Here is a 15,911-nt window from a genome sequence, read left to right as displayed (position 1 = left end):
ACCCATTAAACCCCTCTCACCCCACCATTAACCCCATTAAGCCTCTCCCTCACACCCATTAAATCCCCATCAGTCACCATTAACCTCTTCCCTCACACCCATTAAAACCCTATCAGTCACCATTAACCCCCACCCTCACACACATTAAACCGCCCCACACTCCACCATTAACCCCCACCTCAGCCCCTATTTACCTGCTCCCTCTCACCCATTAAGCCCCCCCTCATCTGACCATTAACTCCCCCTCAGCCCCCATTAAACCCCTCCCTCACACCCATTGAACCCTCCACACCCCACCATTAACACCCCAGTCTCCATTAAACCCCTCCCTCACATGCTTTAAACCCCACCTCAACCCACCATTATTTCCCCCTTAGGCACCATTAACCCCCTCCCTCAAACCCATTAAAATGCCCTCATTCTCCATTAACCCCCTCCCTCACACCCATTAAATCCCACCTCAGCCCACCATTAACTCCCCTCAGCCCCCATTAAATACCTCCCTCAGACCCATTAAAAGCCCCTCTGTCTCCATTAACCACCTCCTTCACAACCATTAAACCCCCTTCAGCCCACAATTAACTCCCAACAGCCCCATTAATCCCCTCCCTCACACCCATTAAATCCCCCCTCAGCCCACCATTAACTCCTCTCAGCCCCCATTAACTGCCTCCCTCACACCCATTAAAACCCCCTCTGTCTCCATTAACCCCCTCCCTCACACCCATTAAACCTCCCCTCATCCCACCATTAAATCGCCTCAGCACCCATTAACCCCTCCTCACACCCATGAAACACCCCACACCTCACCATTAACTCCCCTCAGTCCCCATTAAACCACCCTCACCCAACCACTAATTCCCCTCAGCCCCCATTAACCCTCACTCACACCCATTAAAACCCCCTTAACCCATCATTAACTCCCCTCAGTACTCATTAACCACCTACCTCACCTCGATTAAACCCCCCTCACCCCAGCATTAACCCCTTAGCCTCCATTAACCTCCTCCCTCATGCCAATTAAACCCCCTCTCACCCCACCATTAAACCCCTTTTGCCTCCATTAACCCCCTCCCTCACTCCTATTAAACGTGCCTGCAGACCACCATTAACCCTCCTCTCTCACCATTAATCCCCTCTCACACCCATTGAACCGCCCTCATCCCCATTAACACCCACACTTACACCCATTAAACCCCCCACACCCCTCCATTTACTCCACACAGCCCCATTAAACACCCTCGCCCTACCATTAACCCCCTTCAACCCCATTAACCCCTTTCTTCACAACCATTAAAACCCACTCAGTCTCCATTAACCTCCTCCCTCACAACCATTAACACTCCCTCACCCCACCATTACCCCCCTCAGCCAGCATCAATTCCCTCACTCACACCCATTAAACTGCCCTCACCCAACCATTAACTCTGTTCAACCCCATTAACACACCCATCACACCCAATAAAACCTTTCAGTCTCCATTAACCCCATTCCTCATACGCATTAAACACCTCTCACCTCACCATTAACTCCCCTCAGCCCCATTAACCCCCTTCTTCACACCCATTAAAACACCCTCACCCCACCATTAACCTCCCTTAGTCTTCATGAACCGAACCCTCACACCCATTAACCACCCCTCGCTCCACCATCAATCTCCCCTCAGCCCAAATTAAACCCCTCCCTCACACCCATTGAACCCACCCTCACCCAATCATTAACTCCCAGCCTCCATTAAGCCCCTCCCTCACACCCATTAAACCCCCCAGCCCACAATTAACTCCCATCAGCCCCCATTAACCCCCTCCCTCACACCCATTAAACCCCCTCACCCACCATTATCTCCCCAGCCCCCATTAACCGCTTCCTTCACATCCATTAAAACCCCCTCTCTCTCCATTCACCCCCTCCCTCACACCCATTAATTAAACCTCTCCTTACCCCATTAATCCCTTCAGTACCCATTAAACGCCCTCATACCCATTAACACCTTCACTCCACCATTAACCCCCTTCCTCACCTCGATTAAACCCACCTCACCCCAGCGTTAATCCCACAGCCTCCATTAACCCCCACCTTCACACCAATTAAACCCCCTCTCACCCCACCATTAACCCTTTAGCCTCCATTAACCCCCTCCCTCACACCCATTAATAACCCCCACACCCCACCATTAAACACCTTTAAACCCCTCACTCCCAATAAACGCGCCTGCAGCCCACCATTAACCCTCCTCTCTCACCATTAACCCTCTATCACACCCATTGAACCACCCTCATCCCCCAATAACACCCACACTTACACCCATTAAACCCCCACACCCCATTTACTCCCCTCTGCCCCCATTAAACCCCCTCATCCCACCATTAACCCCATTCAACTCCATTAACCACTTTCCTCACACCCATTAAAACCCACTCAGTCTCCATTAATCCCCTGCCTCACAACCATTAGCCCTCCCTCACACCCATTACCCCCCTCAGCCAGCATTAATTCCCTCACTCACACCCATTAAACTGCTCTTACTCCACCATTAACTCCCTTCATCCCCCATTAACCCCCCACCACACACAATCAAAGCCCCTCAGTCTCCATTAACCCCATCCCTCACACACATTAAACCTCCCCTCACCCCTCCATTAACCCCACTCAGCACAAATTAACCCCAATGCACACCCATTAACCCCCGCTGACCCCACCATTAACCCCTTCTTTCCCCATTAAACCCCTCCATCACACCCAATAAAACCCCCTCAGTCTCCATTAACCCTCTCCATCACACCCATTAAACCCCCTCACCCCACCATTAACTCATCTCACCCCACTATTAACCCCCTTCAACCCCCATTAACACCCTCCCTTGTACCCATTAAAACCCCTCAGATTTCATTAACTCCCCTCCCTCACAACAATTAAACCTCCCTCACCCCAACATTAACGCCCTACCTCACACCCATTAACTGCCCTCAGCCAGCATTAATCCCCTCCCTCACACCCATTAAACCCCTCTCACCCCACCATTAACTCTATAAATCCCCTCCCTCACACCATTAAAACCCCATCAATCACCATTATCCCCCTCCCTCACACCCATGAAACCACCCCACACCTCAACATTAACACCCATCAGCCCCATTAACCCACTCACATACATTAAACCCCCTCACCCCATAATTAATCTCTCCTCACCCCCATTAAACTCCTCCCTCACACACATTAAATCCCTCTCACCCCGCCATTAACCCCCCTCACCTCCCATTAACCCGTTCCCTCACACCCATTAAACACCCCTTAACTTCCCCAGCCCCATTAATCTCTCCCTCACACCTACTAAACCCTCCCTCATCCCACCATTAATACCCCTCAGCCCCCATTAACCCCCTCCCTCACACACATTAAAACCCTCAACCCATCATTTACTCCCTCAACCTCCATTAATCACCTCCCTCACACCCATTAAAACCCTGACCCCATCATTAACCCCCCTCATCCCCATTAACCCCCTCCCTCACACCCATTAAACCCCCTCTGCCTCCATTAACTCCCTCCCTCACACCCATTAAACCTCCTTAGCCCACCATTAATCCCCTCCCTCACACCCATTAACCCCCTCCCCACCACTGTTAAATCCCCTCACCCCACCATTAACCCCCCCTCAGCCCAATTAACCCCCTCCTTCACACCCATTAAAACACCTCAACATTAAAACCCCTCACTCCACAATTTACCTCCCTGACCCCTATTAAACACCACTCACACCTCCCAGGTTACAATAGGGTACAGACAGGATGGGGAATGGGGTGATGTGGATGGTGTAAAATGTTGTCGTAGGTTACAATGGGATCCAGACAGGACAGGGAGTGGGGAGAGGGGTTGTGGATGGTGTAGAAGGTTGTTGTAGGTTACAACGGGATACAGACAGGAAGGGGAGTGGGGGGAGGGTTTGTTGACTGTGTAAAACGTTGTAGGTTACCACAGAATTTGGACAGGACAGGGAGTGGGGAGAGGGGTTGTGGAAGGTGTACAAAGTGGTTGTATGGTACAATGGGATATGGACGAGGTGTGGGGATGTGTTGTGGGCCGTGTAGATGGTTACAACGGGATATGGACAGGATGGGGATTGGGAAGAGATGTTGTGGACCATGTAGAAGGTTGTGGAGGTTACAACAGTATATGGATGGGGAGTGGGGAGAGGTATTGTGGGTGGTGTAGACGGTTACAATGGGGTGTGGATTGGACGGTGAGTTGGGCAGAGACGAGGCAGATGGAGTTCAATCTGGTTAACTGTGAGGTGATTACTTCACAGCGTGGATGAACAGAGGGACCTTGTGGTCCAAATCCATGCATCCTTCAAGGTCCCAGCGCAGGTCAATAGGACAATTCTGGAGGCCTATGGAACTCTGGGCTTCAGTCATCGGATGGGATCGATTACGTCGAAAGGTCACATTACACCTCCCAAAATCTGCACTTGGAGTATTGTGTTCAGTTCTGGTCACCTCATTATGGGAAGGATGAGGCTGCCATTGAAGGGGTGTTTAGGAGAGTCATCCGGACATTGCCTGGGACCAGAGAAATGCGTCTCTCAAGGAGCGAGGTGGGCAGACTGCAGGCGTGTGAGAGGAGTCAAAGCAGGGGCGGACAGCCAGCAGCTGTGTCAGCCAACACCAGAGGACACCTGTAGAAGGCTAAGCAAGGGAAAGCCTTGCCTGTGATGGTGGTGGAGGCTGGAATATTGAGGGTGAATTTCAGAGACTCATGGATGGATATAAACGTTGGCTGAATTAACAAATGTTATCTCCACGAAATGAAATCTTCCAAAAAAAAGGAAACATTTTATTCTTTCATACCCCACCTCATCTGAGGAAAAATAAAAAGACTGGCTGGCCTTTCTTGAAGATTTATTCCTCAAATTTCATCGTCTGCTCCCCATCAGCAAAGTGAAATGAACTGTCGTCCAGAAGGGGAAAATGATTTTTCAACAGTCACCGACTCTCCTCAGGCTCAACGGAAGTCTCAATTGCGCGCCTCTGAGCTTTTATGCAAACTGCCGTGTGACATTGTTCAAAGAATGTTGAGCACCTAATGAAGAGTTGAAAAGCCTTCAGAATTATGAGCACATAATGAAGAGGTTGAAAAGCCTTCGCAGTGAACAGGGATTCACTGGTAGTTTATTGTGTGATGGCTGGCTCCACCTTCTGGCTCTGCCCCCATCTGCTCACATATAATCCTTGTTCAACTCAGAACCCTTTCGAAGACTACTGGGAGACTGTAAAGCTTTTATAGATATGTCAAGAGGAAAAGATTGGTGAAATCCAGAGTAGGTCCCTTGCAGTCAGAATCAGGGGAATATATAATGGGGAATAAGGAAATGGCAGACCAATTAAATTCTTACTTTAGTTCTGTTTTCACAAGAGAGGATACAAATAACCTCCCAAGGATGTTGGGAAACATAGAGACTAATGCAAGGGAGGAGTTGAAAGAAATCAGTATCTCTAAGGACATGAACTTGGGGAAATTGAAGGGATTGAAAGCTGATAAATCCCAGGGGTCTGATAATCTACATCCTAGGGTACTTAAAGAAGTGGACATTCAGATAGCAGATGCTTTAAGAATTATTTTCCAGAACTCGATAGACTCAGGATCAGTACCCATGGATTGGAGGGTAGCTAATGTTACCCCACTATTTAAAAAGGGGGGTAGGGAAAAAGCAGGGAATTATAGGCCGGTGAGCCTTACATCAGTAGTGGGCAAAATGATGGAATCCATTATTAAGGATGTAATAGCGGAGCATATGTCTCGCAGAGAAGGGATTGGACAGTGTCAACATGGATTTACAAAAGGTAAATTATGCTTGACAAATCTATTGGAATACTTAGAGATGGTGACAGGTAAAATAGATGGGGGAGAGCCAATGGATGTGGTATACCTGGATTTCCAAAAGGCCTTCGATAAGGTCCCACATAAACGACTGGCATGCAAAATCAAGGCTCATGGGATTAGGGGAAAGGTATTGATGTGGATTGAGAACTGGCTGGCAGATAGAAGACAGAGAGTTGGGATAAACGGCTCATTTTCTGAGTGGCAGGTGGTGGCCAGTGGGGTGCCACAGGGATCTACACAATTTACATTAATGATCTGGATGAGGGGATTGGATGTAATATCTCCAAATTTGCTGATGACACTAAGCTAGGAGCTGTTGTCTGCACTGAAGAGGGGGTCAGGAAGCTCCAGTGTGATTTGGATAAATTGGAGGACTGGGCAGATACATGGCAAATGCACTACTATGTGGATAAATGTGAGGTTATCCATTTTGGTAATACAAAGCGGAGGGCAGATTACTATTTGAATGGCAATAGATTGGGAGATGGGGAAGTGCAGGAAGACCCAGGGGTTCTTGTGCACCAGTCACTGAAGGCGAGCATGCAGGTACAGCAGGCGGTTAAAAAGGCAAATGGTATGTTGGCCTTCATATCAAGAGGGTTTGAGTATAGGAATACGGATACCTTACTGCAGCTGTACAGAGCCTTGGTGAGACCACACCTGGAGTATTGTGTGCAGTTTTGGTCACCTTATCTGAGGAAGGATGTTCTTGCAATGGAGGGAGTGCAAAGGTGATTCACCAGGCTGATACCTGGAATGGCAGGAATAACTTATGAGGAAAGATTGCATAATTTGGGATTGTATTCGCTGGAGTTTAGAAGATTGAGAGGGGATCTCATAGAGACATATAAAATTCTGGCAGGACTGGACAGAATGGATGCAGAAAGGATGTTTCCAATGGTGGGGGAGTCCAGAACCCAGGGCCATGGTTCGAGGATAATAGGCAAACCATTTAGAACTGAGATTAGGAGGAATTTCTTTCCCAGAGGGTGGTGAATCTGTTGAATGCATTGCCACAAAGAGCAGTAGAGGCAGGTTCATTGAATATATTTAAGAGGGAATTAGATATATTTCTTCAGTATAAGGGAATTAGGGGTTACGGAGAGAAGGCAGGGATGGGGTACTGAACTTTAAGATCAGCCATGATCTCATTGAATGGCAGAGCAAGCTCGAAGGGCCAAATGACCTACTCCTGCTCCTATCTTCTTTTTTTAAATTTTTTTTATTTTTCACACTATAAACCATATTGACCAAGATACATACAGACATTTTTCTTCTTAAATATATACAGTGTCGTTTTCTCCCCCTTTCCCCCCCCTCCCTTCCCTCCCTCCCTCACTCCCTTTCCCATTTATTTAAAGTTCAAACTATAAGATACATTAAACCCGTTAAACAATGTTGTCACTTAATAAAAATAAACAAGAAATTTTACTGAGTCAGTTATTTTCATTATCTTCTCCTTCTCTCATTTTAGGTGGTGGAAGTCCACAGTAGGATTTCTCTATTGTGTTTCATGTATGGCTCCCATATTTGTTCAAATATTGTAATATTATTTCTTAAATTTTATGTTATTTTTTCTAATGGAATACACTTATTCATTTCTATATACCATTGTTGTATTCTCAAGTTATCTTCTAATTTCCAGGTTGACATAATACATTTTTTTGCTACAGCTAGGGCTATCATAACAAATCTTTTTTGTGCTCCATCCAAATCGAGTCCAAATTCTTTGTTTCTTATATTACTTAGGAGGAAGATCTCTGGGTTTTTTAATATATTGCTTTTTGTGATTTTATTTAATATCTGGTTTAGATCTTCCCAAAATTTTTTCACTTTCTCACATGTCCAAATTGCATGAATTGTTGTTCTCGTTTCCTTTTCACAGTGAAAACATCTGTCTGATACTGTTGGGTCCAATTTATTTAACTTTTGAGGTGTGATGTATAACCTATGTATCCAGTTATATTGTATCATACGTAACCTCGTGTTTATTGTATTTCTCATAGTTCCGGAGCATAGCTTATCCCATGTTTCATTCTTCATCTTTATGTTTAGATCTTGTTCCCATTTTTGTTTAGTTTTACCATTAGTTTCTTCGTTCTCCTTTTCTTGCAGTTTGATGTACATGTTTGTTACAAATTTTTTGATTATCATTGTGTCTGTAATCACATATTCAAAATTGCTTCCTTCTGGTAACCTCAGACTGTTTCCCAATTTGTCCTTCAAGTAGGTTTTCAGTTGGTAGTATGCAAACATTGTATCGTGAGTTATATTATATTTATCCTTCATTTGTTCAAAGGATAATAATTTATTTCCCAAAAAACAATTTTCTATTCTTTTGATCCCTTTTCTCTCCCATTATCTAAAGGAAAGGTTATCTATTGTAAAAGGGATTAGCTGATTTTGCGTCAATATTAGTTCTGGTAGTTGGTAATTTGTTTTATTCCTTTCTACATGAATCTTCTTCCAAATGTTGAGCAGATGATGCAATACCGGTGAATTCCTACGTTGTACCAATTTTTCATCCCATTTATATAGTATATGTTCAGGTATCTTCTCCCCTATTTTATCTAGTTCTAATCTGGTCCAATCTGGTTTTTCCCTTGTTTGATAAAAAAATCTGAGAGGTATCTTAATTGTGTGGCTCTATAATAATTTTTTAAGTTTGGTAGTTGTAAGCCTCCTTGTTTGTACCATTCTGTTAATTTATCTAGTGCTATCCTCGGTTTCCCCCCTTTCCATAAAAATTTCCTTATTATTTTATTTAACTCCTTGAATAATTTCTCTGTTAGGCGTATTGGTAATGACTGAAATAGGTATTGTATCCTTGGGAAAATGTTCATTTTAATACAGTTTATCCTTCCTATCAGTGTTAGTGGTAAGTCTTTCCAATGCTCTAAGTTGTCTTGTAATTTTTTCATTAATGGATGGTAATTGAGTTTATATAGATGGCTGAGATTTTTATTTATTTGTATACCTAGGTATTGCATTGCTTGTGTTTGCCATCTAAATGGCAATTCTTTCTTAAACTTTGAGAAATCCGCATTATTCATTGGCATTGCTTCACTTTTATTTGTATTGATCTTGTACCCCGACACTTCTCCATATTCCTTCAATTTCCTATGTAATTCTTTCATTGATATTTCTGGTTCTATTAAGTATATTAAGTTCTGTTAAGTCATCTGCAAATAGACTGATTTTATATTCCTTCTCTTTTATTTTTATCCCTTTTATTTTATTTTCTGTTCTTATCAGTTCTGCTAGTGGTTCTATAGCTAACGCAAACAGTGAGGGAGATAGTGGACATCCCTGCCTTGTTGATCTGCTTAAGTTAAATTGTTTTGATATATATCCATTTACTGTCACTTTCGCCAATGGCCCCTTATATAATGCTTTAATCCAATTAATATATTTCTCTGGTAAACTGAATTTTTGGAGTACTTTGAATAAATAATTTCATTCTACTCTGTCAAAGGCCTTCTCTGCATCTAAAGCAACCGCTACTGTTGGAGTTTTATTTCCTTCTACTGCATGAATTAAGTTAATAAATTTACAGATATTGTCTGTTGTTCGTCTTTTTTTAATAAATCCAGTTTGGTCTAGATATACTATTTTTGGTACATAGTCGGCTAATCTGTTTGCTAATAGTTTAGCTATTATCTTATAATCTGTGTTAAGTAAAGATATTGGTCTATATGACGCTGGTGCGAGTGGATCTTTCCCTGTCTTTGGTATTACTGTAATTATTGCTGTTTTGCATGAATCTGGTATGCTTTGTGCTTTCTCAATCTGGTTGATTACTTCCAGAAGGGGAGGGATTATTAAGTCTTTAAATGTTTTATAGAATTCTATTGGGAATCCATCCTCTCCTGATGTTTTATTGTTCAGTATTTTTTTTATTATCTCCTGTAATTCTTCTATTTCAAATGGTTTTATTAATTTATTTTGCTCCTCTGTTTGTAATTTCGGTGGTTCAATTTTAGTTAGAAATTCATCTATTTTGTCTTCTTTCCCTTCGTTTTCAGTTTGATATAGTTGCTCGTAGAATTGCCTGAAGTTTTCATTGATCTCTGTTGGATTATCTGTAATTTGCTTGTCCTTTTTCCTTAATGCCAATACCATTCTTTTAGTTATTTCTGTCTTAAGCTGCCACACTAGAATTTTGTGCATTTTTTCTCCTAGTTCATAATATTTCTGTTTTGTCTTCATTATGTTCTTCTCCACCTTATATGTTTGTAGTGTTTCATATTTTATTTTTTTATCTGCCAATTCTCTTCTTTTAGTTGTATCTTCCTTTATTGCTAATTATTTTTCTATATTTGTTATTTCCCTTTCCAACTGTTCTGTTTCCCGATTGTAGTCCTTCTTCATCTTAGTTACATAACTTATTATTTGCCCTTTGGTGAACGCTTTCATTGCGTCCCATAGTATAAACTTATCTTTCACTGATTCTGTATTTATTTCAAAGTACATTTTAATTGTCATTCAATGAATTCTCTAAAATCCTGTCTTTTAAGTAGCATGGAGTTTAATCTCCATCTATACATTCTTGGTGGGATGTCCTCTAGCTCTATTGCCAATAATAGGGGTGAGTGGTCTGATAATAGTCTAGCTTTATATTCCGTTTTCCTAACTCTCCCTTGAATGTGGGCTGATAACAGGAATAGGTCTATCCTTGAATATGTTTTATGTTTGCCCAAATAATATGAATATTCCTTTTCCTTTGAGTGTTGTTTCCTCCATATATCCAAAAGTTGCATTTCTTGCATCGATTTAATTATAAATTTAGTTACTTTGTTCTTTCTGTTAGTTTTTTTTTCCAGTTTTATCCATGTTTGAATCCAAATTAAGGTTAAAATCCCCTCCTATTAGTATGTTCCCTTGCTTGTCTGCTATCTTCAAAAAGATATCTTGCATAAATTTTTGATCTTCTTCATTAGGTGAATATACATTGAGTAAATTCCAAAATTCTGAATATATCTGACATTTTATCATTACATATCTCCCTGCTGGATCTATTATTTCCTCTTCTATTTTGATTGGTACATTTTTATTGATTAATATAGCTACTCCTCTGGCTTTTGAATTATATGATGCTGCCGTTACATGTCCTATCCAATCTCTCTTTAATTTCCTGTGTTCCACTTCAGTTAGATGTGTTTCTTGTACGAATGCTATATCAATTTTTTCTTTTTTTCAGTAAATTTAACAGTTTCTTCCTTTTGATTTGGTTATGTATTCCATTAATATTTAAAGTCATATAGTTCAACATAGCCATTTCATACTTTGTTTATCTTTCCTTTCTGTTTCCTCATCACCATCTTCCCTTCTTATCCATTTCTGCTTTCTTTTTTTGAATACATTATAAGACAACATTTCTAAAACATAAAATATTTCCATTATTCTCCTATCTAAAATTCCTTTAACCCCACTATCCCCTCCCCTTCCGGAGTTGCCCTTTGTCCCTTGTCGGGCAACCACATCTCCCCTCTCCATTTGGATTTGCGAATTCACTCGCAAGCATCAACTGATTTTGCAGTGACTGTAATTCTTCCCCACCCAGCCCCCCAGAAAAGATTTTAATCTTCATATATAACAAAGGTCACTCTCTTAATTCCCTCCTTACTTCCTTTCATCCCTTTCTTTCCCTTCTTAGATACATACACACATATACATATATATATATATATATATATATATATATACCTACATACACACATACATATAGTTTGTTGTCATTTTTGTTCTTGTTACATCTCTTCATCTCTCTGTCTGTTTTGTAGTTGTTCTGCAAATTTTCGTGCTTCTTCCGGATCCGAGAATAGTCTGTTTTGCTGCCCCTGAATAACTATTTTAAGTACCGCTCGGTATTTTAACAAATTTATATCCTTTTTTCCATAGGGTCGTTTTTGCTGCATTAAACTCCTTCCTCTTCTTCAGGAGTTCAAAACTTATATCTGGATAGAAAAAAATTTTTTGACCCTTGTATTCCAGTGGTTTTCTTGTCTTCTCTTATTTTCTTCATTGCCTTCTCCAATATATTTTCTCTTGTTGTATATCTTAGGAATTTTACTAGAATGGATCTTGATTTTTATTGTGGTTGTGGTTTAGGGGCTAATGTTCTGTGTGCCCTTTCTATTTCCATTTCTTCCTGTAATTCTGGTCTTCCTAGGACCCTGGGGATCCATTCTTTTATAAATTCTTTCATATTTTTTGCCTTCTTCATCTTCCTTAAGGCCCACTATCTTTATATTGTTTCTTCTATTATAATTTTCCATTATATCTATCTTCTGAGCTAACAGCTCTTGTGTCTCTTTAACTTTTTTATCAGATTCTTCTAAGTTCTTTTTTAAGTCATCTACTTCCATTTCTATGGCTGTTTCTCGTTCTTCCACCTTGTCTACTCTTTTTCCTATATCTGTCATGATCATCTCTAATCTATTCACTTTTTCCTCTGCACTTTTTATTCTTCTTTTTATTTCACTGAATTCTTGTGACTGCCATTCTTTTACTATTTCCATATATTCTTCAAAAAAAATATATCCATGTACTTGCCCTTCCCTTCTTCTTCCATTTCTCTGTGTTCTTCCTCCTCTTCTTCTGAGTCCACTCCAGGATCTGTGTCCTTTACCTCTGTCTCTTCTGGTTTTCCTGTTGGGTTGTTTGTTTTATTTTGTTGGGTATTTTTGGTCTTCTTATTTTTATTAGGAGTGTCTTGATGTTGGTCTTCTTCCTCTGGGTTGGTCATCTGTGGTTTCTTTGATTTCTTATTTTTACTCACTTCTTTCTTGCTCTCGTTATTTTCTATGTTTTCCTCTTGCTGTTGTGTTGTAGTTGTCAGTTTCAGCTGTGGAGATTGACTCCTCAGCTGGTCCCCCCTCCCGTCAGTGTTATTTTTGTCTTGTGCACTTTTGTTTGGCTCCGTGAGCCATTTTTGTAGTCCCGAGTTCGGGGCTTCAACTGACCTCAGGGAGCGGGCTTCCCTCTCCACGGCGGGCCTCCTCGGACAGGTAAGGCCTTCACCTTCTTCTTCCGACATCTTTCCTTCTTCTTTTCTTCCCATTGTTTTTGGCTTTTCTTTCTTCGCTGCCATTTTCTCCACACTTTTACTTTCACTTTGTTTTGGTTTTTATGTTTGTGCCTTTGGTTTTTCTCTATCTTTTTTTTACTTTTCTGGAGAGGGCTGGAGTTCCCCGACCGGCCACTACTCATCATATGACTCCTTCCTGCTCCTATCTTCTATGTTTCTATGAGATCCTACCCATAGTTATAAGCTAATAAAATTGTGCAAATAAAAGCTCTCATGATGGGAGGGAGTTCAAATGCTTTTATTAGTTTATAACTATGGGTAGGGACTCACAGTAGTCTTTGGAAGGGATCTGGGTTGAGGTGGGAAACCAGGGTAATATGTGAGCAGATGGGGGCAGAGCCAGCCATCAGCACAACACAATACCAGTGAGTCCCAGTTCACTGCACCTTCGTAACAATGAGCACATAACGAAGAGGTTTAAAAGCCTCTGGAATGAAGAGCACCTATTGAAGAGGTTGAAAAGCCTTTGGAATGACAAGCACCTTATGAAATTGAGAAGCCATTGGAACAATGATCACCTAACGAAGAGGTTGAAAAGCCTTTGTAACACCGAGCACTTAATGAGGTTGAAAAGCCCTTGGAACAATGAGCACCTAATGAAGAAGATGAAAAGAATTCGGAGCGATGCGCACTTTATGAGGTTGAAAAGCCTTTAGAATGACAGGCACCTGACGAAGAGGACAAAAAGCCTTCAGAATGACGAGCACCTAACGAAAAGGCTTAAACCAACCCAAAAGCCTTCTCCCATGATTCCTCTGCAAGATGTAACTGAAATTCCTCTTCCCAGGCCCCTTTGACTGAGAATTGATTTCGTTCCAGATGGTCCAATGTTAGAAAGTTAAGGGGTCCCAGCAGCTGTGATTGCATTATGTTTCAGTAATCTGATCATCCATTCCTCCTTCCGAAGTGGGTCACCTCACCCTTGCCGACGCCAAACTCGATCTGCCGCACCCATGCCCACTCACTTAACCTGTCTATATCCTCCCCACTGTGAACACGCCATGCCCTCTGCTTTCCATCCTACCTGCCCCATGTTCACCTAGGTGCCGTATAACATCATTGGCCGAAGACCCCATAATGACCAGTGTTCTCTGTTTGAAAACCAGCAGGGGAAACAGGAAGAGACAGGCCAAACAATCACATTTGATATTGTGCATGGGAAAGGCCCAGAAAAAGGCCAGAGAGAGGAGAAGGAAAGACATTGAGGCCCCCCACCATGGCGAACGAGGACTGGGAGCAGGGTCGACAGCCGAGGTGGACTGAATGGAAGAGGGACCAGGAAGACGAGGAGGGAGGAAGTGTCATCTCCAATGTCTCAGCTGAGGGTGAGCGAGACGGGGTCCGAACCATGTCACCCGGGAGTGTGTGACGGGACGAGTCTGAGTCCCACCACGGGAGTGTGTGACGGGGATGGGGCTTTGCTCTGCATCACCTCCCTGGGAGTATGTGATGAGATGGTGCGTAGGGGACTTCACTCTCCGCCCCAGCTGACACCCAGCTCTCCCTGTAGGCCCGCGGTGGACAACATGGTGTAGAATTTCCTGGAAAAAGTTGGCCCTGGGATCGCTGGCGGCTGCCCTCATCCTGACCCTTGTTCTCCTCTTCCTGTACTTTGAAAGTAAGTTGACAGCTCTCCATCTACACGCCCACCCCCACACCCCTCATCCATCCAATCCCATCCTCGTGATGGGGGAGTGGGGTGAAGGAAGGGGGAGAATTTGGGGGAAGCGGAGAAAAGGAGAGGGGTGGATGGGGAGATTGGTGCAGGAGACAGGAGAGAGAGAGAGAGAGATGATAGGAGGGGAGATGGAGGAGAGAGAGAGAGAGAGAGAGATCTCAATCAGTTAGACAGAGGGCAGAGATTTACTAAGATGTTGCCTGGACATCAGGGACTGAGTTACAGGAAAAGATTTGACAGGTTCGGGACTTTGTCCCCTGAAGATTTACTGGGATGTTGCACGGAAGTCAGGGACTGAGTGGGGTGTTTGGGGGAGAGAGGAGACAGGGTGTAGGGGAGAGGTCCCCTGCCCAGCATCATGTCCCCCCCTTGACCAGATACTCTCCCCAGCCCATGTGTCTCAGAGACGAGGACCCCCTCTCACCCACCCTCCACCCACAGGCGCGCGGCTGAAGCGAAACTACAGGAGAAAAATGTCAGCTCTGGAAGAAGTTCACTCCAACTACACTCAGATGGAGGGTTCCTATCGGCACAACGTATCCCAGATGCAGTGCGGACGCTACGAGGAAACCTTCCTCCGCTGGCTGGCATCATTCTGCCAGACCATCAGTGAGTGTGGATGGGCAGGGACCCTCTCCCCTCTCTCCCCCTCTCTCTTTCTCTCTCCCCCTCTCTCTCCCCACCTTCTCTATCCCCTCCCCCTCTCTCTCTCTCTCTCTCTCTCTCTCTCTCTCTCTCTCTCTCCCCCCTCCCTCTTCCCTTGCCTTTGTGCTGATGATCCCTGGTCCTTCCTGCTGATCCACGTGCCTTCTCATTCCCCCCTTCCCTCCCCCCACCTCAACACCAGACTGCACCACCCATCTCTGCCATAGGTTCTGGACCCCATTTGGAGGGAACTGCTATTATTTCTCAAGGACCGTCCTGGGCTGGGACGCGAGTCGACAGGCCTGCATCGCACACGGTTCCGAGTTGTTGGTGATTCGCAGTGAGGCTGAACAGGTGAGGGGAAATTAGGCTCTGTGCCCCCACCCCGGGAGTGTGTGATGGGATGGGGCTTCACTCTGTGCCCCCATCCTGGGAGTGTGTGATGGGGACGGGGCTTCACTCTACGTCCTACCCTGGGAGTGTGTGACAGGACGGGACTTCACTCTCTGTCCCCAACCCAGGAGTGTGTGACGGGGATGGGGCTTTGCTCTGTGTCCCCACCCTGGGAGTGTGTGACGGGGATGGGGCTTCACTCTGTGTCCCCACCCCAGGAGTGAT

At 43.7% G+C, this 15,911-nt stretch overlaps 1 protein-coding gene across 4 annotated transcripts in view; it reads left to right on the top strand.

Annotated features, from left to right (window-relative positions):
• Positions 1-15,911, top strand: part of LOC138754232 (uncharacterized) — a 52,625-nt gene that overhangs the window by 23,020 nt on the left and 13,694 nt on the right. For 2 of the 4 annotated variants that reach the window (XM_069918166.1, XM_069918164.1), the window contains exons 2-5: positions 14,077-14,295; positions 14,481-14,588; positions 15,090-15,257; positions 15,496-15,647. In XM_069918166.1, coding sequence (XP_069774267.1) covers positions 14,187-14,295; positions 14,481-14,588; positions 15,090-15,257; positions 15,496-15,647 — 537 coding nt within the window. In that variant the 5' untranslated portion in view covers positions 14,077-14,186. Of the gene's footprint in view, positions 1-13,950; positions 14,296-14,480; positions 14,589-15,089; positions 15,258-15,495; positions 15,648-15,911 lie in introns of those variants that run through there. The other 2 variants (XM_069918165.1, XM_069918167.1) reach the window with 2 other exon arrangements.

The sequence above is a fragment of the Narcine bancroftii genome, chromosome 2, assembly GCF_036971445.1.
Source record: "Narcine bancroftii isolate sNarBan1 chromosome 2, sNarBan1.hap1, whole genome shotgun sequence".
NCBI classification, from domain to species: domain Eukaryota; kingdom Metazoa; phylum Chordata; class Chondrichthyes; order Torpediniformes; family Narcinidae; genus Narcine; species Narcine bancroftii.
Note: the sequence above shows the minus strand (reverse complement) of the source record. Positions and strands in the feature narration are given on the sequence as shown.